At 33.6% G+C, this 27,077-nt stretch overlaps 1 protein-coding gene across 2 annotated transcripts in view; it reads right to left on the bottom strand.

Annotated features, from left to right (window-relative positions):
- Positions 1-27,077, bottom strand: part of LOC106051222 (uncharacterized) — a 52,575-nt gene that overhangs the window by 19,577 nt on the left and 5,921 nt on the right. For both annotated transcript variants that reach the window (XM_056007699.1, XM_056007700.1), the window contains 8 exons: positions 7,618-7,698; positions 6,366-6,529; positions 5,791-5,876; positions 5,410-5,496; positions 4,193-4,292; positions 3,560-3,626; positions 654-829; positions 373-451 (listed from right to left, as the gene is read on the bottom strand). In XM_056007699.1, the coding sequence (XP_055863674.1) occupies positions 373-451; positions 654-829; positions 3,560-3,626; positions 4,193-4,292; positions 5,410-5,496; positions 5,791-5,876; positions 6,366-6,529; positions 7,618-7,698 (840 nt within the window). The remainder of the gene's footprint in view (positions 1-372; positions 452-653; positions 830-3,559; positions 3,627-4,192; positions 4,293-5,409; positions 5,497-5,790; positions 5,877-6,365; positions 6,530-7,617; positions 7,699-27,077) is intronic.

Raw genomic sequence — 27,077 nt, 5'->3', positions numbered from 1 at the left:
TTCAAGATCAAAACAAAACAAAATAAGTACACATAAAAAGCTGTAGAATGACCAGTTTTAAAGTTTAAACAAAAAATATACAAAATGAGCTGTCCTTTCTTTAGATCTAAAAAATGTGTGTTATAAAAAAAAATATTCTTAAAATAAAAGTTGGACAGAGTTGTGTTTTCCCAAGTAATATTCTAATTTTAGTTGATACTATCCTTTTTCAAAACAGATAAAACAGAATAGGTCAACTTGGTCAACAGTTAAATAGGATGTAGATATAAGTTAAGAACATTCTTAAATCAATGCACTTTGGGTACTGAGATGGCAAGATAGGGGAATATTAATGTAAATCTAAGATATTAAAGGCATTAATCAACAGCTTACTTAGGATGGACGTAGGTGTAATTACAAAACAGAGAATGTCTCAAGCTAAAGTTCCTTTTATCTGGCAGTAGTTGTCCACCTAAGATAAAGAAAATAATTCTAAAGTTAATGAACCATGAACAAATTTAACACAAATGTCTGTTAGTATAAATTAGAATTAGTCAAAATCCAGGAATTTCTGAAGTCTCTATAGTTTACCTATTGAAATCATAGAATATCTGGAAATTTGACTATCACAAGAACTGACTTTAAAAATGATTTTCTTTTTAAAACTTATTTACCAATATATGCTGAAGTCAAAGGCTGACAATAGATAGTTAAGGCTTTCTTATGCTTGACACTTTCATCTTCAGAGGAGTCTGACTGTTCCGGTTGTTTTGTGGTGATAACCATCCGGAATGGACAGTATGATATCAGATTCTGAATATTGAATCCATCTCCCAGCCTTCGGAAGCGCCTAAAATGAAACAATTATTTTAAATTTAAAAAACTGAAACAGGTTATCTCCAATGGTTCACAAGTAGTTATTTTGGCTACTTGTGAGAAGTAATTATGAAACTGAAAAACAAGAGAAAATTTCAGAAGAATGTTTTATGAAAATAGCAGCAAAAGAAGCTAAGATCTCATACAATGTAACACATAACAAAATAATAGCAACACTTTTTCAAAATGAGCTGTCAAGATATTTCCAATTTATTTCAAGTTATCTTATGCTTTAAAAAAAAACTTTAAAACTCTAAGAAAGTTAAATAAAGTGTAAATGCCAGACCAATTTCCTTTTCTCCATCAATTTTGTAAAAAAAATTGTTTTATATACACAATTAACTAATAAGTTGTTTTTAATCTTCATAATAATTTTCATTTTATGGTTGTTACATTTAAATTTGAGTGTTTCTAAGTAGAAAAGAAAATATTTAAAAATAGCTAGATAAACAAATTGGCTCAAATATTTTTTGACAATATTGTTATTGACAATAACAAAAAAGTGCAAGAAAAATAACAAATATTATACCATCATCTTCAAAACCTAAAACTCATCTGTCTCAAAAATAGTATACACATGCTTGCAGCATTGTCTGATAAAGGTCTTCAAAAATATTTTGAAGACGTTTTATAAACTTGGATTATAAATTACAAAATGTTACTTGGTCTCCCGTAAATAAAGTCATACAAGCTTGTCATGTTTACCTCCTTCCGAGATGGCATCATCACGAGAATATTGAGAATCAATTTGGACTTTGTTTTCTTCAAATATTTCTTTTCATTTCTACAAAAAGTTTACTTTTACTCAAAACATTTTTTCATGAAAATTCTTTTATTGATTACTTCTTACTAAATGATTTCTTATGTTATTAGAGATATTTAAAGAGCAAAAGTTAAAAAACTAGTTTTTGTATTAGCACTTTTGTTTTAATATTTGTCATTTAAAATAAGGAGCATATTTTGTTTAATTAGATTTAATAACTAGTTTTACTACCAGATGATAGTAATAACAATATCTAAACATCAAAGCTTCATAAAAGTTATTCATAAACATTGGTCAAAGACACTGGAGGAAAGACAGACAAAGCAGGCTCTTACCAAGGTTTATTTAATCCCTTGGTCAGAGACTCGAGATTATCCATTCTGAATCAAGAGGAAAAAGTTGGCATTTTACAGACTATCTTCTTGCATACTCACCTGACAGTTTACATTGCTAATGCTAAACTGGTATAATAACAATGCTTAATGAGTTTGGGGGGGGGGGGGGGGGGGAATTAAGATTTAGAGCAGGAGAATGTAACCTTGGAGCCTGCTTTGATTTCATCATAATAACCAACAAAGTTGTGAAGCAACTAAGGGTTTATACAACACAGTTTAAAGAAGAAAAGCTAAAGAAAACTTTTTCACAGTCAAAGGAAAAAAAATACTGATGTGACTTCTAATTTGTCAAAGAATCATTTTCTCTATATACTGTTTGCATTTGTACAAATAAATAATCACTAATTGCTCAATAGAGGAAATTAAGACAATTTTAAGAAAATTCTTTTGTCATTGCTTCATAATATGGATTAAAACTTAAAACATTATTTAATAAACAAACTGACATAATAGTCTATTAAATGGTGCTGATGTCATTAAACCTGATTTCTATCATCACATAATGTGAAAAACAAACCTTCTGGTTCTATAATTGATTTATAAAATTGGATTTCAAATATTGGTAACTAATAAATTTAGAAGTGATATTTGTTCAAAATACAAAACAGAAAATGTTTTTAAGTATATATACATATTTATAATAAGGAGTTGAGCAAGGGGGCTTTGTGGTCTTGTGCTTTGGATGCTGCTTAGGGGAGCTCAAGTTGTAACATCTCTGAGTCAACCAACTTTATTACATACCTGATCTGTTGGAAATAAGTAAACCTAGTTGCTCCTTGTGTTGGCCAAATGACACCCCTGTCATTCAATGACCACAGAATCAATTGAGCTTTACATCACCTGCCCCACTAGGTCTAGAATGGAGCTTTAGTATTTAACAAGCAATCATAATTTAGATCAGATGAAGATGATTGAAGATTTTCCTTTCACCAAATACAAAATATTTTACCATCACAATTCCATAACTTTTTTCATGTGCCAACGTCAAAATTGAATAATTAATTAATTAAGACATCATTAATAATAATTAAGAGATATTTTGTTTATTTTTCTTTACACAAAGACAGAAGTTACCAGTAATTACCCTTTTTTTTTGTTATAATCAACCAACTGAGAAGTCAGTGGCATAGTCAGGTCACTTTCATAAAATGCATACAATAGTAAATAATGTTGAGTCCTGATTTTCTTCTCTGTTCTGAAAATTTCTTGACTAACAATGAGAGATACAGTAAATATAAATGTAGCCATGGTGACTAGTGTTATGCTTACAGTATTTAATTTTCCTTTACATTATTTTAATTGTGAAGCACAGTTGTCTACTTTATTAGTTGTCAAGTAGATGAATGTGTATACATTAATAAGTAAACTCATTGTGTTAAAGATTTTTTGTTTAAATGTCTTAAATAAAATAGAATATATTTTAAAAAATAACCAAAACCAAAAAAAAAAAAAAAATTTTACAATTCAGATAATCAAGTTAGGAAGAAAAGAACTTAGCTAAATAAAATTATTAAAAAAGAGAATATTGAGAAATAATTAGTGATACCTTATTCTAGCGTAGAAGTATTTGGAACATTCATTCATGCTACTGGTGGATTTACCAGCTGTTGAATCTAAACAAAGAAATGCATAAATTAATTAAAATCTAAACAAAGAAATGCATAAATTAATTAAAATCTAAACAAAGAAATGCATAAATTAATTAAAGTATCTTCACCACATAGAATACTATAAAGAAATTTAATATTAAGATGTTAATAACTTTCAAAGAAAAATAATTAATGGAATATCATTAGACAAATCAAAACTTTCAGATTTGATGGAAATTTAATACAAATACTGTAAAAGATTTAATAGTAAATGCCCAAATAGCTAAGATGGTTGAGCAAAATCCAGGCATGTTTAAGGAGATATAAAATGTATTAGATAAAATAAAATATATAAACTTAACCAATAACTGATACACTATGAATAATGTTCTAGTCTCATTTAAATTATAATCATAATTACAAGGATTTCCAGAAAAAGTATATGCATAATATTTGAAGAAAGATTTGTATTAAATGTATCTGACCTTTTTCTAGTGATCCTGTAATATGTAACCTAAAAATTGTTTTCACTTAAAAAGATAAAGCATCATTTGCATTTATTTAGAAATACCACTAGAAAAATAAAATACCTAGATGTTCATCACTGGAATGTAAGGCTATGCAACTGTTGACAGTAGTGATGTCTTTCTTATTTAAAAAATCTTTCAGTAGTCTCCCTTTCCACCAATCCTATAAACAAACATACAACAAAGACAACCATTGGTTAAGTAGAATGCAAGTACTGAAGACCATTGATCCTATTGGTTAAGTAGAATACAAGTACTAAAGACAATTGATGCTATTGGTTAAGTAGAATGCAAGTACTAAAGACAACTGATCCTATTGGTTAAGTAGAATCCAAGTACTGAAGACCATTGATCCTATTGGTTAAGTAGAATACAAGTACTAAAGACAATTGATGCTATTGGTTAAGTAGAATGCAAGTACTAAAGACAATTGATCCTATTGGTTAAGTAGAATGCAAGTACTAAAGACAATTGATCCTATTGGATAAGTAGAATGCAAGTACTAAAGACAACTGATCCTATTGGTTAAGTAGAATGCAAGTACTAAAGACAACTGATCCTATTGGTTAAGTAGAATACAAGTACTAAAGACAATTGATCCTATTGGATAAGTAGAAAGCAAGTACGGAAGACAATTGATCCTATTGGTTAAGTAGAATGCAAGTACTAAAGACAATTGATCCTATTGGATAAGTAGAATGCAAGTACTAAAGACAACTGATCCTATTGGTTAGGTAGAATGCAAGTACTAAAGACAACTGATCCTATTGGTTAAGTAGAATACAAGTACTAAAGACAATTGATCCTATTGGATAAGTAGAAAGCAAGTACGGAAGACAATTGATCCTACTGGTTAAGTAGAATGCAAGTACTGAAGACAATTGATCCTATTGGTTAAGTAGAATAGAAGTACTAAAGACAACTGATGCTATTGGTTAAGTAGAATACAAGTACTAAAGACAATTGATCCTATTGGATAAGTAAAATGAAAGTACTAAAGACAACTGATGCTATTGGTTAAGTAGAATACAAGTACTAAAGACAATTAATCCTATTGGATAAGTAGAATGAAAATACTAAAGACAATTGATCCTATTGGTTTAGAATACAAGTACTAAAAAACTGAACCCATTGGTAATGTAAAAACACAAGTAAAAATGCACATTATTTTGTTTACCTACACTAACTCTGTAATTTTTTTTAAGTTCAATGTAACCTTATAAAAGATGTAGTTCTTTCTTCTAGACATAGTAAACAAAGGTATAAAAAAAAAAGCTTACCAATGGGTACCCCAAATGTTCCATTAACTTAACAGAAGCAGTTTGTACTACATGATTCTTGAGGGATACTGATATGTACATATTACTCTAAAAAACAAAACAAAAAATGAATTAATCACTACAGTGAAAATACACAATACATGTCAAATCAAGTTACTTTATAAGCAAATAAAACATCACAAAACTATTCCAATATTTTTTTTTTCAAAAAAAACAGAATCAGCTTTAATGAAACAAACTAAAAGGATTGATCTTCACACTAAAGAGAAACTTGAGTAATATAGATATTTATTAAAGTTATTTTAGCTCTAAAGCAAAAGAAATTATTCTTTAAGAATTCAGAATGAAACTGTTAAGACTTTAAAGAAAACAGTGCTTTACCTGGACTACTTTATCAGTATCACTGCCGTGGTAGGATCCACTATGTGGAGGTGGATGCTTAAATTCACTTTGTCTCTTCTGAACTTCTGATAACAGAAAATCAATAACAATGTTAGAATTTATCTTTGCTTAATGATGGAGATTTTTTTACATTGAAATGTAGATAAAACAAGTGTAGCTAATTGTCATTCCATTTCTCTTAATACAGAAGATTATTGTTTTAAGAAACATTTCAAATATATGAACTATGTTATTTATGTAATATAAATGATACATTTTAAAATGTAATTTAGTTCTATCTAATATACTGGGATTGCGTGGTCATGTCAAATACTGCACTCATCCTTGATCTTTGGAATCACTTTTAAAAGAACTTTTTACTGATAAGGTGTTAAAAAACTTTATAAAATTGATATAAAACATGATTTTGTAAAAATGATTTTAATGACTGTTTTAGCAAACATTTCAAGGAGGGAAGACTTTAATGTAGGCGTATACAAAAAAATTTTTTTATGTAAGTAAATTATCTAAAAACAAAAAGGGGTATCAAGTACAAATTCAATCTCCTGACTGACCATTCAGTTGTCTCATGTTATTGACCAGCTGTTCCAGAGTAGACAGTGTGTCCATTTTGCCAGCTCTTTCCTTCATGGGCAACATGGACTTGAGTTTTTTCATAAACTCCTTTGCTTTTTCCTTCTTTTTCTCTTTAGATTGCAATGCAGTTGCCATTTCAGAACTGAAAAATATTTTTATTATGAACAATAAAAAGGTTTGTTTTACGTTTCAGATATTCCTTCGGAATTTAAGATAATCTACTTTCTAGTCCAAGCCTCCTGTAGAAAACGGGGTATGGCAGCTGCCAGGGTATGAGCCCAGGACCATCAAGATGACAAAACAAAAGTCCAGTGCACGGGCTGCACGACCACGCAGCTATATATTTTCTTTTCTATCGTTTTAATGTTTTGTAACGCATAAAGTGTAAGACAAATTTCCTCAAGGATAATAAAGATGTTATTCTTATTATTAAAAATGAAAAATTAATGCCTGATAGTTTTTTTAAATACTTATATTCATTACTCGCTAAGGTTCTCATAACTGTTTCAATTTATAGTTGTTGCCAATCTAGAATAGAGTGAATATATGCTACAAAACTTTTGATAATGAATGATAAACTGAAACAAAAGCTATGCACATTCAATATGCAGCAGCAAAACTTTTTTTTATGAAATAGAAATAGAAAAACAAACACATGTTTTTATTTTAAGGATAATCCAAAATTAGGACAAAATTTGTTGCTAACAATATTTGTTGTATAATATATATATAAAAAAATCAATAAGAGTTCAAATTCAATTTAATTTTGTACTTTTATTATTACTATTATAATAACAATATAAAATATTTATATTTTGTATATATTTAAACAAAAAGTTAGTATAGTTTAGTGATATACGAAAGACTCCAATTTCAAGAAAATGTCCTAAATATAACATAAGATACAGCAAACAATGTTTCGTTTCTCTTATAATATTTTAGATTACTAGGAAAATGTTATAATAAAAATATTTAAACAACTCTGAAAAGTACTTTTTTTAGATTTTATAATGTAATTAAAAGTGGTCAATAATTAGAGAATAGTGATATAGCTGTGTAGTTAAAGGATATATGGCTAAGAAAAAAAAATTTGTTAAGAAACAAAATCTCTTTTTACAAATGAATTTGTCAGTAACAAAGAAGATTTTTTACATATCCTTGACATCTCATTATGATAAATAATTCTAGGTACAAATAAGAAAAAATACAGAGGTTATTGTTCTTCCTTACCTACAGCCACTAGTAGATGGAGTTTCTGCTAGATCACTTTCACTGAACAAGGATAGAGAGATGGAGGAACTGCTACTTGTCCTAGTGAAACAGAAATATAAAAACAGAAACATAAAAAAAGTATAAATTGAAAGCATCTATGACAATTGAGATTAGTTCTTATCTATCTACACATGATCAATTGATCAACTGCTTTTACTTATGCAGATGAAAGTGAATATGAGAACTGTGTCAACTAATTTTTACAAGTTCAAGGGGGACAAAAAGAAAAGTAGACATGATGAGAAAAAAGCTACCCAGCCACCTTTGACCTTTCCCTTTACAAATGATGGTGAGGGGCAAGTTACTGTGTTCAAACTTTTGCAAAAATAGGGGAAAAAAAAATTTCATTCTTGTGATAATTTCAAAACAGATAATGAAAGAAAACCATAACAAAGTCAAAATATTTCAAAGACGTGGTTTTAAGCATTTTATAAAATCCAGTCACAAAGTATGTACTTGTTTATTGATTTAAAGAGAGATTGATGAAAATTAGGGCAAGAACAAAAATCAGTTCTATAATTAACAGAAATAGATGAAATCACAAAAGAGATTCACTTTTGCTTTATACCATTAGACATGAGGACAGTTAATCTTCTTAATTTCCCCACAATAAACATTTGCTTTTTATCTCAAATATATCGATTAACATACTTGGTTAGGTGGCTCATTGTACTTTTGTGTTCAAAGAAAATAATGACAGTTAACCTTCTTGATTTCCCCACAATAAACATTTGCTTTTTATCTCAAATATATCGATTAACATACTTGGTTAGGTGGCTCATTGTACTTCTGTGTTCAAAGAAAATAATGACAGTTAACCTTCTTGATTTCCCCACAATAAACATTTGCTTTTTATCTCAAATATATCGATTAACATACTTGGTTAGGTGGCTCATTGTACTTTTGTGTTCAAAGTAAATAATGTGGAAAATGAAAGCAATGTATTCAAATGTTGTTTTTTTTAAAGCTTTTAGTTGTAAAAAATAATTCTCTAGATTCTAGATCAAAAGTTGTACCTTCATTTATATACACAATATTTAAACCCAACATAACAAAGGAATGAGAGAAATTAACTCAAATTATTTGATTAATTACTTAATTAACCAATAAAACCAACCCCAAATTTTATTAAGTAAAACTTGCTGGAAATTAGACAGATTCAATCTGCATAAGAAAACAGAATTAGGCAACCAAGAGTAGATCTTGATTATTCCATATACTAGGTCTAATTAGTACAAGTGGTCTTTCTCCCTAGTGCCATTAGAGTATGGTAATCATTTGCTTAAACCAGCAGGAAAAAAACAATGGTTTGTTTGAGTTTAAGTCTCTGGCATAAGGCATTGTTTTCCATAAAAAAAAATTAAGGATGATTACAGTTTGTCACAGTTGAGACCTATATATTTAGCAAAATCTACTGCAGATAAAGCAGAGGCGGGTCTACTTAAACTTTCTTTTCATCATTTATGCCAGCCATCTGTAAGACCGCTATCTTGAATTCATGAGTAGATTAACATGAGGAATGTATTTTTTTTTTAAATAAATAAGATTACATTCAGCGCAGCTACAAAGGGCATCAAAGTAACCTCCACAAACTAAAACAAAATGTAAAACCTTAAAAAATATTCATGTTAAATATTTTTAAAAAAAAATGAAAATGAGATTAAATCTACCATGTACTTCAGTGTGTACCCCAGAATGAATTTAGTATGTTTAAGTTTTCAAAAGAATGTAGTGGTAGTTATGTGGTCTGAAAAGTCAGGAGAATTTGTTGCAGCCAATGGGATCCCCTGCCTCTTCCATTTTCTCTTTTCTATGGCCTTAGTGAACAAAGTTTTCTATAAATAATACATGTACTATTACAGTACTATCATTCAAGGCAATGGCTTTCTCTAGATCAGCTGTTTTTATTGTGTGTGAAAATAAAATAGGGGAGGGGGTAGACAACTGTGGATGTTGGATTGACAGGGGGTATTAAAGCCTTTGAAGGGTACCTTGTCGTGGAAATGGTTGAGAAACACTGATCTAATTATCTGCTCATCTGTCACCTTGACATTGGACTCATTATATAATTATTTACAATTTTTTTCTTTTGTTTTCCAACAACGTTAATCAATAGAAAACAAAATAGTAAAGGGCCCAGTGCGGCACTAAAAAATAGTAAAGGGCCCAGTGCGGCACTACAAAATAGTAAAGGGCCCAGTGTGGCACTACAAAATAGTAAGGGCCCAGTGTGGCACTACAAAATAGTAAGGGCCCAGTGTGGCACTACAAAATAGTAAAGGGCCCAGTGTGGCACTACAAAATAGTAAAGGGCCCAGTGTGGCACTACAAAATAGTAAAGGGCCCAGTGTGGCACTACAAAATAGTAAAGGGCCCAGTGTGGCACTACATAATAGTAAAGGCCCAGTGTAGCACTACAAAATAGTAAGGGCCCAGTGTGGCACTACAAAATAGTAAAGGGCCCAGTGTGGCACTACAAAATAGTAAGGGCCCAGTGTGGCACTATAAAAAGTAAGGGCTCAGTGTGGCACTACAAAATAGTAAGGGCCCAGTGTGGCACTACAAAATAGTAAAGGGCCCAGTGTGGCACTACAAAATAGTAAAGGCCCAGTGTATAACTACAAAATAGTAAAGGGCCCAGTGTGGCACTACAAAATAGTAAAGGGCCCAGTGTGGCACTACAAAATATTAAAGGCCCAGTGTATAACTACAAAATAGTAAAGGGCCCAGTGTAGCACCACAAAATAGTAAAGGGCCCAGTGTAGCACTACAAAATAGTAAAGGGCCCTGTGTGGCACTACAAAATAGTAAAGGCCCAGTGTATAACTACAAAATAGTAAAGGGCCCAGTGTAGCACTACAAAATAGTAAAGGGCCCTGTGTGGCACTACAAAATAGTAAAGGGCCCAGTGTAGCACTACAAAATAGTAAGGGCCCAGTGTAGCACTACAAAATAGTAAAGGGCCCTGTGTGGCACTACAAAATAGTAAAGGGCCTAGTGTGGCACTAGTTCTCGCTAGGAGCACTAATGGATTAGATTTATTACCATGTTACATAGTAGCAATTGATGACATATCGTAGCAAACGATGACATATCTATTACTTTTTTATCCTTAAATTATCATTTAGATGTCAAAAAAAAATATATCGAGCATATTTCAATGCACCTTCCCCCCCCCCCGCACACCGTGACATTTTAGGAGTATTTTTTTTTTGTGTTGATGCGAAATGGTCGTGGTTTCAAGGCCCCCTTGTGTCAGTAAAATAAAATTAAAAAAAAAAAAAACGAAATCCAAGATGGTCGCTAAAGTCCCACATGACAATTCGCTCATTATGCATATTACATCGACAGCAGAGCACGTGGACCACGTGGTGTCTTCGCACGTACACAGGCAAGAAAGAAAGCGAGAGATTATTTTTAAATCTGTCACAATGTTTTGTTCTTCTTTTCAATCTGTTCAGATACAGCATCACAAGGACGAGTTTCAAGTTCGCATTTACTAAGCGTTAATTGATACCCAAGAGAGGGGAGCGGGAAAACAAAAGTACCGTTTTGTAAAGGAATATTCGCTAATTAAATGGAGAGGCCTAAAGCCCAGAGCACGGGAGGGCTTCCATTTATAGCGTCAACTGAAAAGGCTCCCCACGTTGCCTGGCATGCCAAGCAGTGCTGGAACTGACAGCGACAGAGACCAAGAACAGACACAAAAATCAATAGCCAACCACTCCTTCAGTAACCTCGACGTCTAGAGTAATGTCTTCGTGTAGCGGGCATGGGGTAGGGGATATTCGAAATATCAAGCAGACAGAACAGAAATAGGAAACACAATTTGAGGAGGTTTGGCCAATGAATCGGTAATGATCAGAGGGACATCGAGGGTGAAGGCGAGTAGGGCTACAGTATATAGCCCACATCTTTCCTTTGAAACAAACTCAAACAGTTATTTCTGTCTCCTAGCCCCTCTGTCACATTCTTAGATTCGTGGCTACATAATTAGCGAACTTGTCCTTCACTGTTCTTCCCCTACCATCATCCACTGTTGAAAAATCAACAGTGACTCTCCATAAGACTAAATAACACCCACTATGATATCTGGTTTATGTTTCTTTGTACTGAATGGGGGCGAGTTTTCAACTGTTTCCCTCCTCCAGGTCTAGACTGTGTCTAAATGGTCAATTAGTTAGTCTTACTCGTGTGTTTATTCTTGTTTTATGTTAACGGACGAAAACATCTAGTAATAGGCTATACCCAATGGAATGGACGCCTCCATGCAAATACTTAATGTTTTACATAATCAATGCGTCTAAGTTTGAACCAGTAATTCAATAATAATAATGGAACAACAAAGAAAACATGGGAACTTAAGCTTCGACATTTAGCGGTTATGGAAGTTGTTTAAAATAACAATACACCCTGTTGTTATGTCAGTTGAGGGGATAATAACAACTGACTTTACATATACCTTCAAGTTTTTAAACTTCCCTAAGAAGATTCTTGTTGCCTGTCAGAGGGCGGTACTGCTGCCGACCTGCCACATCATCAGAAAATTTCTCAGTGAACAATGTTAAAGGGACTACAATGAATTTTGTTTCTTCCTAAAGAAGCTCGACCATGGCAGTGCCACAGAATGAATATTAGTTCATTTTTAGCATAATAATAATAATAATAACAATAATTAGGTTAACCGCTCAGTTTTCGGTGCGAAGACCGAAGCTCATTCAAATATATATATATATATATATATATATATATATATATATATATATATATATATATATATATATATATATATATATATATATATATATACATAATATAATTATGAACTCAACAAATACAAGATTGATAGAAATCTGAAGAACGTGTGCATCAACTAATATTGTTATCATGTTAGTTTGAAATGTTCGAAATACTTAAGAATACTTTAACAATAGACAGTAACGTCTGTATTATATAAGATAAGGTAAACCTACTAACTAGGGAACCCTATTAAAAAGCCTTAAAAAAAACCTTGCCAGAGAAGAAAGGATATCTCTCATTAACTCAGTGAACAAATCTCTCATAGATCTAGAACGATCAAACCCTAGACAGCGGCCAATAAATTGACATTACACAATTTGATCTTTTAAAAAAAAAATCCCAAGGCCAAATCTCAGACTGGCTTGTCTCGGGGCTTAGTGAGATGTCATTTCATCCCATCAGTGCGGAATCTACAGCAAAAGTGTGTTACCGGATTGAAGGTCGCCCACATTGCTCTCGTGACTAAGTTTTAACCAAATTAAGGAACAAAACTGGTTGCGCTAATTTACATGCCCACGCATTTCTTGAAGGCACATGTTACATTCAGGCACAATTAGCTTTTTTTTTTCTTCTGTGGAGTGCTCATGGCGTCGCCGTGTAGACCTACATGTGATGAATGAAGAGAGGAGAGGGAGGGCATTTAATGAGAGTGTCAAAAGAGTAAAGTTCAGATTCAAGTTTTGAGTCTTCCAATGGGTGCGGGCCGCTTTAGAAACAAGAAGGAAGGGCAACGACATAAGATTTTTTTTTTTGTCTAGTTAGTTTTTGGACTATCAGTGGGTGTGTGGACACTCCTAGGCCTAATTAATAGATGGTCACTACAACAAAGTTTGTCACTAACTCTGGGAAGATTTTTTTTTTTTTTAAGAAGAAAGCTCATATGGCGGTCAACGTTTTTCGGCCTTGGGGGCACGCACAATTTCAACATATGTCACGGACCGCATCTATAAATAAAACCCAACCCTGTGTAGATTCATTATATTTCATTATGCATCATAAATAAAAGTTGTTGTTTTTTAACAACGGTCACCGCATCTCGCAGATTCCAAGGACGTCCAGGTGTCAAAGTCTTTGAGTAGTTGGGCCAGTTTACCATACTGGTGTTGGGTGCCAATTAGCCACAACTGAAGGGCCGGATATGGCCCGGGGAAGTAGATTGGGCATCACTGGTTTAAGTGTGTGTGTGTGTTTGTGAAAGAGAAACAGAGACAAAAAGTGATAGACAAAAGAAGCAGAGGCATACAGAACTAGACAAAGAATAAGAGGCATACAAAGATAAGAGGGAGAGAAAGAGAGAGAGAGTGAGAGAGACAGAGAGAGGTAACAAATGAAAGCAAAAGCAATTAAAGAAAAGAATGAGACAGAAGGCCTACAAAAATTTCCTAATTTCGACTTCGATCCAAATGATAAAAAAACAAACAACTTCATTGAATAAAAAGATGACGTGTTCAACTGGCATTGAGACGTAACGTTACAGTTGTGTTCAGTTCTGTGTTAATGTGTCACAGAGTTCAGACAAGGGCATTTAGATTTTGGTTGACTAGTTTAGTACTAGTTAAATATATAAGTGTATATGGCGTCGAGATGCAAAAAAAAAAAAAAAAAATGAAAGGTCTACAAAGAGGAAAACCATTAGGCATATTAATATACGAACTCGAAAAGATTTTGCATTCACTCCTGTTATCTAGATCTAGATTTATTTTTTTTAACTGTCGCGAAGGATTTGGTAAATTTGCCCGTTCCCCAAAAATAATAATTTTAATCTTCAGTTTTAGACATTTATAAACAACACATTATATTCTTTGCAATCAACATTTTTTAAATTAATTCTGTTGATATATATACACGGTCGACGTCTCAAGTCCTCAAATTAAATTTAACCCAAAACGTCAAACAAAATGTGCATGAGTTGCTGTCCGGTTTGTTGTAGAATAGAATACTACAAAAATAAATGATACAATAAACAATATTTGACTTCACGGAACAACTGTACGACAATCCACACCAATACGTTTCAATGTGACGAAAATGTAACCATTGTCTTAAAGTAGCAATAATACATAAAACACTGAACTATAACTTACAAATATAGAAACACTAACATAAAATACTCAGAGAGACACAAAGATAGAGGCACTTTTCTTATTCCATATGCTAGGATAAATTCATATAAGTGCTCCTTCTTCCCTATTGCCTTCAGAGCATGGAATGGGTTGCCTGAATCAGCCAGGAAAACATATGGTAAAGCAGAGTTAAAGTTTCTAATTAACATGCACGACTAGATTAAATGGCGGATACACTTGGCGCGTTATCTTCTCTATTGAAGGAAGACACTGTATTTTATAAATATATATATATATATATATATATATATATATATTGTTATGACATGATTAGAATTTAGTATTTGTTTCGGGAATATGGGGAAAGTTTTACTTAGCGACAAGTGACGTGACAGATATTTAAAAACTAAGAACGCTCTAAGTGACGCTACAAAGAAGACGCTTTGTGTGGAGCAGTAGAGATAACCAATAATAGATAAACGGCTTTACTGAAAGACATTGGACGGATCCCTTCTTAAGTAATTAAAGTATTTATGATTGTTTGATACTATCATCGACTACTTATATTGATTGTTTGGCATTTCGCCGGTGTTCCTGATTTAGTTGAAGGTTACCTCATGATCATTGCATTGATTACATTCAACACCGCGGAAGAGCCATAACAATATATATATATATTGAATTCATACTACAGAGAAAGAGACAGAGAGAGAGAGAGAGAGAGAGGCCCATGAAGCAAACTGAATGATGAAATAGAAATAAATTAATACTGGCATACACAACAATTCAAGGCCATTTGTTTTGTTTACGTAGTTCTACAATTGTTTATCTAAAGTCAAAGGTTCTCAAGCTATGTAACGTTCTCTGCTCCTGTCATTATTGTGGCTACAGTCATTGACATCGTTATCCGAATGTGAAATTATTGGCAAGCGACTTTGAGAACACCCGCATGCAGCAGTGACTCTGATAGATATCAATAGCGATTACAATCAGGAGGCGGGACCTGACTTGTAGTATACAACGAAACGTCTGAAGAGCATTGGTCCACATACCAGTGAACCATTATTGCAATAGTTCTACGTTGATAACTTCGTAGACACACAAAATCTATCAATAAAGAAAGAATAAGATTTAATGACCAAGGCTGAATAGTGTAGTGTAGTTTCAGATCTTCAGACCTAGGGTAAAATTGTAGATATACAAATATACAAACCATCAGTTCTCGGTAAAAGTTGTACTTAGGGAATCATTGCGAATGGAGGCGAGCAAAACAAAAAAACTTTAAAACTTCATTGGGACCGTAAAATTTATTTTAAAAAAGCATTTTTTATATTTTTTTCTTGTTTGTTTGTTAACATTTATCTAGAATCAAGAACTGAAGAACCAAAGAAAATCATCGTGTGTATGGGGTAGGGGTAAGTAGATGGAGGTACAATTACTTCCTATCGAAACATGAGAAGGAGGCTTTGCAGTTAGAGGAAGAGATGGGTTCATCAAAATAAACAACATATACACTTTAAAAAAAGAGGTTCTCAACGTTTTTGACCCTGAGATCCCTTTAAATAATCAAAATTTGCCCACAGACCCATAATTGAAAAGGCTACATAAATGCATAGTATATAAATTATAAATGTAAAAAAAAAAAATGTTGAAAGAGTGTTTATTGAGTGTTTAAATAAAATTTAAAAAAAAAATGACTTGAATTAGCCTGATGAGTTTCTATGAATGTATTTAGATTATACCCAACTCAATGTTTGTAAATAGCAACCACAAATCTCCACGAGCACAAATTTCTAGTCGGTTTCTTTGATTTGTTAAGGTTCATGACGTCACTAAATCCACGTTCTACTCAATAAGAAGATGGGAAATTAATCAGCAGCTTCTCTACGATGACCCATAATGCCGGATACAAAAATGGAATATGTTTTTTGAAACCAGAGTGTGTTCAAACGTTGGTTTTCAATTCCTCATTTTTTGTATTCAATAAGCTGCTGCTGTATTAGAATGGATTCATCTGTGATTGGGATCTGAGTTTGTCTACGTGTAAAAGGTTTAATAACCCAGTGGAGAATATCCAAGTGAAGAATGTCTTCAAAACTTTGATGCAGGTCATCATATAATAGTTCGTAATAGACACATTAAACAGTAGTGAGGGGTGAGTTGATTGTTATTCAAATTATCCGATCCAATAAACTGACTTTCACTGAAGAAGTTATTTTTATTGTATACAGTTTTCATCTTTCTTCAACTTCTTAGCGGTCTTTTCGGGTCCACAGTTTGAGAACCACTATTTTAAAGTATTATAATTCTTTTTTAAAACTTACGTAAAAGAAAATCTCTGAACCGACTTTTTATTTATTTTTTTTTTGTGAACATAGCGAAGAGTATTTACAAGTTAGTATATGCATGTTAAAAAAAACAAACGGATATGACATTTGTCCATCACAGAACTTAATAAGGTTGTCCAAACAGGTGCCCATGTATCTGTAGTCTTTTTAAAAAATGAGTCCAGCTTGCTAATGATATCACTTCTTGTTGCGAGCATTCAGTGATTTTAGATTTATTACAAAGCTTATATCAATTCTGTCTGTCTGGTACACATTTTAAACACGTTTTGTTTTCCCCCACACCCATTCCCGGGTCAAGTTGAGACTTTGCCACGATCATTTACAACAAAAAAATAAAATAATAATAATAAATATGAATGCATTTTAAAAAATGAGCCAATTAGTCAAATAATATTGGTAATTTTTTTTTTTTATCGAAAGGGAGAACTAAATAAGATAGTGTGTAACGGTCATCCACCTAAAACTAACCGGAAGAAACTAAACAATTGATCTCAGTAGCACTTTGACGTCCCTGCAGTGTTGTTTTACACTTCAGTCACATTGTGGTGCATGCTGAACTTATATCAGAGTCAGAAACGAAATATTAAATGGCGTTTCATTTTATCTGCATAGAGAAAACCATTGAACTATAAAAAAAAACAACTCATTTTTTAAAATTCTTTTGTTTAGAAATGCTATTTGACACAGTCGTGGGACTACGGTGGGACACACATTTGAGAAAAGTCAAAGCGGAAGTCAGGAGCAGACGGCAAGAACACGAAAAGAAAAGATTTGTGAGACCTTTTCAAATGAGTTGTCCATAAATATGGCTTATGTAGATAACATAGATGGTCATCAAAGGCCATCGTCGCTTCTTAAAGTGCATGATTGAAAAATGTGACTAAATTCTTTGGTTGTAAGAGTGATAAATATCAAAATGTAAAGGCGGAACACAAAATATTTTTGGACGATTAAACTCTTTCGAGTCACTGGATTTCCTGACTGACTCAGACAACTCATTCCATACTCTAAAAGCACTAAGGAAGAATGAGCATTTGCACACATTTTCCCTTGCAGCCGTATAGCTTTAATCATTAGGAGAAGTTTGGGTCAACATTCCATACCATCTTGCGCCCATTCTAAACAGGTGTTTTTAACTTAATTCCTTTAATGAGAAACTCTTTGCGTCTGTGTCATTACATTTCCATTTTCGTGGAAATTGAGGGATTGAAGTGACAGGTGCAGTAGCGGGCAGAAGTTATGGCAACACTCTCGCAGTCACGCGCCTACACGGCCATTGGCCTGATAATGTAACGTGACATTTGTGTTTTCAGATGATGTCGTCAACGAACTCCAAACCGGTGGTTCCATTTTCTTTGATTGAATTCTCTTCCATTACAATCACTAATTACCATAGTGCACTCTAAAGTTAATACCAACAATAGATGCAGGCTATTACATGAACTGACATAAAGGAAGCATCTCAAAGTGGAGCTCATGACACCATTACAGGGCTAGTGGCCAGCAACCAATGACCTATACGTTTAAAGCAGTGTTTCCCAAAGCCTGGTGTTCCGCGAGACCTAACTAGGTGTGTCCACGAACTACTGGAATAGTAGGCCACCACGTGAAGTAACCTCAAATAATTAAAGTGCTCCACTAAATACTCTGAAAGTGCGAAGTGTTCCGATAAGGAAAAAGTTTGGGAACCACTGATTTAAAGGAAAGAGATGGGGTGGGATGGGGAAATACTAATCACAGTTATGACAACTATTAATTTTTGTATTTAAATATCAAGTATCCAGAAGTTAGAAAAACATTAACAAAAACTTCTGACTTAATAATAAAACATTTGAGCACAAGATCACGTGATTGCTAGCGTTCAATGGAAAAGGGGGGGGGGGAAGCCAATTGAAAAGACCAATTAATATTCTTGAATTCAGTCTGAACAAGTTCACTTTTTTAATAACTAATGAGAATATAACTAAAAAAAAAAAATTCGGCCTTTTTTTGTCAGTCCGTTGCTGATTGAGATTTTGTCATTTACGTAATAAATAATGTGATTCGCTCTATATTAAGCAATATGAAGACCCTCCATAGAGACGGAAATAAATAGGAACAGATTAGGTTGGACAGGTCACCTAGAAGGAATGCCAGAGAACAGAGGAGCAAAGATTGTTCACCGACAAAAAACAAAAGGCAGGCGCCCCAAAAGCAGACCACGATGTGCAGTGGCTTGATGACGTAGAGGCAGATCTACAACAGCTAAACGTCCTGGCATGGAGATGTAAAGCCCAGGATAGATCAGTATGTTCAAATTTGTTAAAGCAGGGCCCCCTCCATGGGCTGTAGCGCCACTGGGATGGATATATATTAAGCAAACAAAATGCTAGAGCAAAATTATTTTTTTTTAAAAAGGAGGAGTATAGTAGTAAAGTATTGTAGAGAAATTAACATTGATAAGAGAACTATGTGAGATAAGCTTTGTATTGTGTCCAATTGTGGTGCTGACCTAATTACATGTAGTTTGATTTCAAAAATTATCTTTTGTCAACACAAGTTAAACAAACGTTTGGCGAAACAAAACAAAAATATTAGTCGCTTAACTTTGCAATACATTTGAAAGTAGGATCTTATTACAGATGTTCATTTATAGCTGAAAAACTATAAACAGCAATCTTTTGGTGTAAGAAAAAAAAACAAAAAGAATGTGATAATTTGTGTGCACTTTTTGTGAAAATACCCAATACATTATGTATGATGACTGCAACTGAGGTAAGTGATACTTTTCAAATACATCTAATTTCTTTAAAAATAAATATATGAAACATTTCTTTGAGAAGCCTCGTGCTTTTGAAAGACATTTTAATCAAAACTGAACTGTCTGTTGCTGGAGGTGTCAGACAAGACCCCGAGGGAGTAGCCGAGTGCGCCAACACCACCTGACATAACCGATGCCAGGGTGGCATGCTTACCGAGATCACATTGAACAACAAGACAGGGAGAACAGGTCGATAGTACGTTCTAGAACGAGGCAGAGGAGAGTGGGCAAGAATCGTGACGCAGGCCGCCAGATGTATTGTGTAATATGTTACGTCGTGGCCAATCAGTGAAGCACACACTTGAAGGTGACAAGTGGCTTGTGGTGAGTGTGGGTTCAAAACAACAAGACACAGTGACATTCAACAAACAATGACATTGAAATGACTCTATATCAAACACAAAATTAAAATGTCCATAATTTGACTCAGGCATATCCCCTTAACTATTGGAAAACCTTTCTCCCAAAGGCCAGGAATAATATATTGGCTCATCGCCCATAAGATACTTTATTCAATGTCCTTGACATTTCAATTATTTTTTTTTTGACAAAGCTGTTACAAAACTGTCTGACTGTTACAATTTTGAACACATTATTTATCGCATTTCCCATTCTCGGATCAAGCTGAAACTCTGCACAATTGTTTTTTTTTTAAAACAAAACATGAATCTATTTAAATAATTAACCAAAAAATAATTAAATAGTGGTAATTTTGTTTGATATCAAAAAAGGGAAATAAATCTAACAGTATTGAGATATGTGGCTGTTTTTTTTCTTCCCTTAGATAAGCTCTTTTTTAAAATAAAAAGTATGTATTTTTTTTTATTATTTAGCTTGTCGAACTACTGAAGTATTTCATTTAAAATACTTAACAAAACATAGCAGCGATCAAGTTCTAAAGACCGGGATGCCCAGCGGTCGATTTTCATTCAATTCTTTAATTTAAAATTTACGTTGCACTTTCCTGTGCTGCCCCCCTCCCACAATCTGCATTAATATAATTTTTTGTCGTACTCTGTTGGGGGCATCACTGTTTAGATTTTAGCTGCACTGCTCGTAACTGCAGTCAAATAAGTATCACAAAGGACGCTGGTAAACTAACACCAATTCCAGTTTGTATCGAGGGAGACCAGACACATTGGTACGGACCAAATTATACTCGTGCAGTATATTCGGCAAGGTTGCCATGGCGGCAGTGTACTAAACGGCGCATACAAATAAGAAGTGTTATTTTCTTTTAAAATGTCGAAACAAATTGTCAGGGATCAATGGATGTCTGTCAATACTTACCTTTTTTGTCCAAATAACTTTTTTTTTAAACTACTTGCATTATCTCCGACAATATAGCCTACATTTTTAGACGAGGTCTACGCTTTTTTATTTACTATGCCAAACTGCTGCTTTTGGGGAATGTAAAAATAACCAATAATTTTACTTTCCGGAGATCGTTTAAAAAAAAGAAAAGTTAACCGCCAAAAAATGACTGAACGCGATACTATGATCATAGAAGCGTTCTATTTCAAGAGCTATGTTCATAAAATCTTCCAGCACCAAGTCGATATTTACGTCACTGAAACTATTTTCTTCCTGTCATTATATAAACAATGTTCTATCTTTGAATACGTCGATAGCTGAGAACAGAAGGAGAGAGAGAAAGAGAGAGAGAGAGAGAGAAAGAGACAAGATTATGTAAACCATTTAACTGAATAAATGAATAGTAAAAACAAAACAGTAAGAAGTGAATTTAAAAAACTCCAGAGTTATGTAACTTTAGTGATAATTATTTCTTGTTATGTCGTCTGCATTGGAAATGGAAAGTAGAAAGAGCTACGCACAGTTTTGATAATGGACAAGAACTAAAGCAGAATGTGCTCTGGGATGTGCGTTTTACGAATTGTAAACAATGTCTTCTTCTATAGAGCCTTTCTGCATTTAAATCTATTATGTAATCAAAGACATGCGCAGCAACTATCAAACGTGACTCGTTTGTGCTTAAAACTTTAAAGCATGATTAATAAAAACGAAATGAGACAAATTCTAAATGACAGAGAGTAGGGTAGAAGGGTAGGGTATCTTGATATTACGCAGCTCGGCACTGAACTAATACTTAGATGAATGATGATGGGTGAGAAGGATTGTGTAAACAAGAGAGTGGTATAGACGGTTGGTGGTTGTGTTGGCTACGCGAGACCATCGTTTACGCTTCATTTAAAAAGCAAATGGTGAGCTTTGACCATCTGCTCCATAGACCACAAGGCTTTCAAAAACTCGCCTTCACCTGCTTCATCTACCCCTTAGTCTGTTGGACCGTTGGGGCACCATACAAGATTTCCTTATCGTCCTTCTCCATTCCTCTCTTTTTGCCTTGGACAGAATCCCCCTCAGGCAGGCCCGTCTATTGCTTTGTGTTGTCTATATATATATATACTATTTTTACGTAGAAACTGTATCGAATATTTTGTTTCATACGATGAATACGGCCACATTTTTGTGCATCACTATTTACGCCGCATAATGGGTAAAAAAAATGTGTTTTCTCAATTAAATATATAGAATCATTCTAGAAAGTTCTGCGCATGTTTTTCTCTCTCAATTCAAGCAAGGCCAGGAACATGAAAGCCGTTGCGTTGTAAATGGTTTCAAACCGAGACTATCAATCACTCTACAGCTGTCCCTGGAGTAGCTAATGATACATCAATTGAACGCTTGTGTTGTTTTTTTGTTTTTTTGTTGTTTTTTTTTTTTTGACGAATGGGTTGAAATTGCTTCAGCTAAATTTTTCTTTTCAATTTTCTAACGCAGTGTACAAACAGCTACTAGTGCCTATTTCAATAGTGATGTAATATAACAACGATGCCTAAAGTATGGCCCGTTGGTTATATCCGGCTCGTAAGACAGTGTATTGCGGCCACTTGAGGTCACAGACGCTTCCATTTGACTATTAGATCTTAACTGTCGGAATTTAGTATCTGTCACCCCCCTCCGCTTTCTTTTTATTTTTCGCCCATCATTCCTTTGTTTTTTTCCGGCCGGATAATTAGATAACTATTAAGACTTTCTATTTTGTGTTGGACTGAGTGTCTATATTTTGTTATTATATTTACAATGATGGTTTTGTCGTTGTTTCTTCACGCGATCAATATCCGTTTACATAACGCAGAGAGAAAACAAAAACTGTGGAGGCGGGACGACTGTATAATACAATTGAACATAGGAATGTCTATTTGAAGTTATAATGTATTACAGTAAGGTTTCAAATGTACCGGTACCGATAGTTTTCGTCTTAGAAGCTGGGTTAGTATTTTGGTACTTAAGTCAACTTGGGGTACTGCTAAGTTTAGTACTAGAGTGATTGTCAGATTAATTAGTCAAATAAATACATTTGATGATTCGGTGGCATTTTTTTTTATTGTCTGCCATTTATAATGAGCCTTTAAAACATGTAGCTTGCTAGCTAGTAAACTCGACAAGGTTAGCTTCAGTCTGAAAAGGCCATTGTGATGATTAAAGGTCCGTACTTAATTTTAGTGAAGCTGCTAAAGTCGATGTCGTGTGAGGCTTTCACTTTAATCATTTTATCTGAATTTTTTAGACGATTGGCTCGGACTTTGAAAGACCAAATGTAGAATGATATGTCGTCTGTCGTATTTATTATTATTATGAACATGACACATGGTTTGATTCACCTCACCTATGTGCCACTCATGCTATAGCTTAGGGCCCCTCGAGAAATATAATATATGGACTTATAAAAGTCCCATATCTCTAATAGCTTATGGCTTTTTGAAGTCTAAATGCAGCACTAGGCATGCATACTGTATAAAGAAAGACGAAATAGACCTGTCTACCATATATCTATATTATAAAGTAGAATGTGAGGCGTATGTATGTATGTATGTTACTTATAGACATCAAAACTGCTTGACCAATCTTGATAAAACTAGGCAGGAATGTTCCTTGGGTACTAACTTAGACCGTAGTGTATGTATTGTAGCCCTAAAACAAACTTAAGACCCTCAAAAAAAAAATAAAGTTGTCCGACTCTATTAAAGCTATAGTATTTATGGATCTAGGCCATGGTTAACAATGTTGACATGAGAAAAGATCGAAAGGATTTAGACCTAGATCTAATTTTAAGAAATACACTTTGGCAGATAGTTTTTTACTTTGACACATGAAAATACAAAAGAAGATCCATTGATTTCATTACATAATAAAATTAACCTTCAATTTTGTGTTTCAAAAGCATTATTTACATAAATTAGTTCCTGATATCTGTGACTACAGATTTCCTGGCGAACATTCTTTCATTAGACATTACCAAGTGGTTACACATTAACACATCTCTCTACTGAGTCTATTCCTAGGCCTAAGTCTAAAACTCTTATTGAACTCTAAGATGATAAAACTTCTTTTCGCAAAGATAGTTTTATGCTTTAACACATAAACATACTAATTATTGTCCATTCATTTCATATTTTAATCAAATTAACATTCAAATTTGTTTTTCTAAAGCATTTTTAATACATTCGTTCGCTAATGCTGCGTAGCCGTGTTGAGATAGGCCTAATATTCATTCATGAAAAAAGGTCACGCATGCGCAACACAGAATGAACTGTATAAAAGCCAATTTTTAACTTTAGATTAGTGTAGATTTAGATCTATGTCTAACTCAAGATCTACTTTATACTTTAACGCATGAACATACAAAATTAAGTCTATTCATCTCAAATTTTAATCAAATATATGTAGGCCTACAAGCAAATGTTTTAATTTGAAAAAATGGATTTAAGAAGATTAGCTATTTTGATTTGATAGCTTCATTCACACTATTTTTACATTGACACATTCGCTTTACTTATTACATTATTATTTCGTTTAGTTGTTTACAAAACACTCAGTGACTATATCGACAGTAATGCGCAAATAAAGACCCGCGGGTCGCGGGTAACATATGTCTAGTATATATATATATATACAATGTTTGTGTGTGTTTCCATTTGCTCCTTGTTTACGTTCTCTCACATCTCTTACGAGACCGCTTAAATAACATAAGCATCAAAATGATTCCCCGATTAATAATTAAATATCCTTGCACTTCTAGTGTTTCTTTATTTCGGGACATCGGAACAATTTAGGCCATGTCGACGTGCCCATAATCCCACAAGGGTTACTTCCCTTAATAGCTCAAAGAGACAACAGTCTTTAAAACAATCTTAATGCTAATTTACAAATAAATATGCGTAGGCCTACTAGCCTACTATGAATCAATTGGTGATTAATTTCTCGCCTTGATAACACGCGGCACTATTGCAACTACCATTTATTTCTACCGCGATAGTAATTTGTACTGTATACTTCTGGCTTAACGATAACACGTCTCTCTTAATATATATATATATATATATATATATATATATATATATATATATATAGTAAAAAAAATATTAGAAAGGATCTATTTATAGCAATTATTTCAGATAATAGGGAGCAGTGTGACTATTATAAAAGATAAATAATCATATCAAAGTAATTAGAAAACCAGGCTAGTAGGTCACTCAGCAAAATGTCAATATTAACATCAGTTTGGATATTCTATCGACCTAACTACCTATAGGCCTACATCTTTCAGTCAACACAAGCGACGGGACGAACAAGATGAAATGCCCATGTTATTAGGCTACAAATGGATGGCACATCTTTATAAAATTCTAGCCCCAGGGTTGCCAAGTGATTTTAAAAAAAATCATTACTTTAGAAAACCCAATAAAAAGCTCTTAAAACACTAGAGGCTTTTACTTGGACTATCGGATAGTTAATTAGATCTAATGCTGTCTACAAGTGAATCTTCTAGAACAGAGGTTCTCAAACTTTTTTTTTACCCTGGAACCCCTTTATATAGTCCAAACTTGCCCACGGACCCCGAAGTGAAAAGCTACACAAATAGTAGACAAATACATATTATATAAGTAACAGATGGTTAAAAAAAAATACTTTTGTTCAAGGTGTTTTTTAAGATTATAACTATTTTTTAAAACAGTGACTTGGATGAGTTTGGTGAGATTTTATGAGTGTATTTATACCCGGCTCAACAAGCACAAATTTCTAGTCAGTTTCTTTTAATTGTGCTGAGGTTCATGACGGCACTGAATCCACATTCCACCAAACAAGAAGACTTGAAGCGGTCAACAAATTCTTTACAATGACTAATAATTCAGGATATAGATTTCGAATATGTTTTTGTATTTAGAATTTGTGGTAACCTTGTTTAAACATTGGTTTAATTTCTTCGTGTGTGGATATTTCAATAATCTGCTCTTTAATTAGAATAGATTCATCTGTGATTGGCATCTAAGTTTATCCACGCACAAAACTGTTCAAAACAACATTTTCAACAGGTCATCATAGAATAGTACGTAATAGACAAAGTAAAAAGTAGTAAGGGGCGAGTTAATTGTTATTCAAATTATCCCATCAAATAAACTGGCTTTTGACGAAGAAGTTATTTTAATAATTAAATACAATTTTCATCTTTCTGCGGACCCCTTTCGGTCGTGTTGTAGAACCTGGGAGTGCGCGTACCACAGTTTGAGAACCACTAGGATACCATCTCCCTGACTGTCACGAAAGGAAACGTGTCAATGTTGTCAACACGATATTGATCTTCAGATTAGGGCAATAGAATAGCTCGTTAGTCCATGCATCCACTGTGCAGCCAGTTGTTTCAAAATGTCTCCCTGACTCAACCTTTTCAAAATTACGACAGTCAGCAAGTCATTCTTATACGTTTGTCCTGTAGGTCATCTTAAAAGTCGCCCGGCCCCATGTCTTTTTCTGAAGCTCTGGGAGAAGTTGGGGGGGGGAGCGATTTTGTGTGGGTATATTCACAGACTGGGGCCCCCAAAACGTCATGCGTTCTCAATCAACAATGAGAGTTTACTATTTAAATTCTTCAAAATGTCTCTTAAATATGAATGAGAAATAAGAATGTTGTCCGAACAGCATAAGCCGCATTGCTACGAAACTGTTAGGGCTTGAGTTTGAATGGGATGGCAACTAGGTTGTTTTTTTAGATGTAGCTCCCTTCTTGGTGAGCACTTAAAAGGAGCAGCCTTCTCCCAGATACTTCATTCTAAAACATGTTCATAAGAGCTGCAAGGAGACGCGCTCAAAGCATCTCTGAAAGCCTTCAACATTGACACTGCAACCTGGGAGACGGAAGCACATGATAGAGCATCCTGGCACTGCGCTGTAAAAACTGGCGCAAAATTTGCATAGGACAAGAAAACAGCGCTGGCCGAAGCGCCAGAGATTTTTTTTTAAAGCCGCCCAACACAATAGTTAAGATTGAGCTAAAGTCTGAAAAGAACATTTTTTATTTTTTTTTAAAGTATTAACTAACTTTTG

This window comes from Biomphalaria glabrata, chromosome 13 (genome assembly GCF_947242115.1).
Source record: "Biomphalaria glabrata chromosome 13, xgBioGlab47.1, whole genome shotgun sequence".
Taxonomy (NCBI): domain Eukaryota; kingdom Metazoa; phylum Mollusca; class Gastropoda; family Planorbidae; genus Biomphalaria; species Biomphalaria glabrata.
Note: the sequence above shows the minus strand (reverse complement) of the source record. Positions and strands in the feature narration are given on the sequence as shown.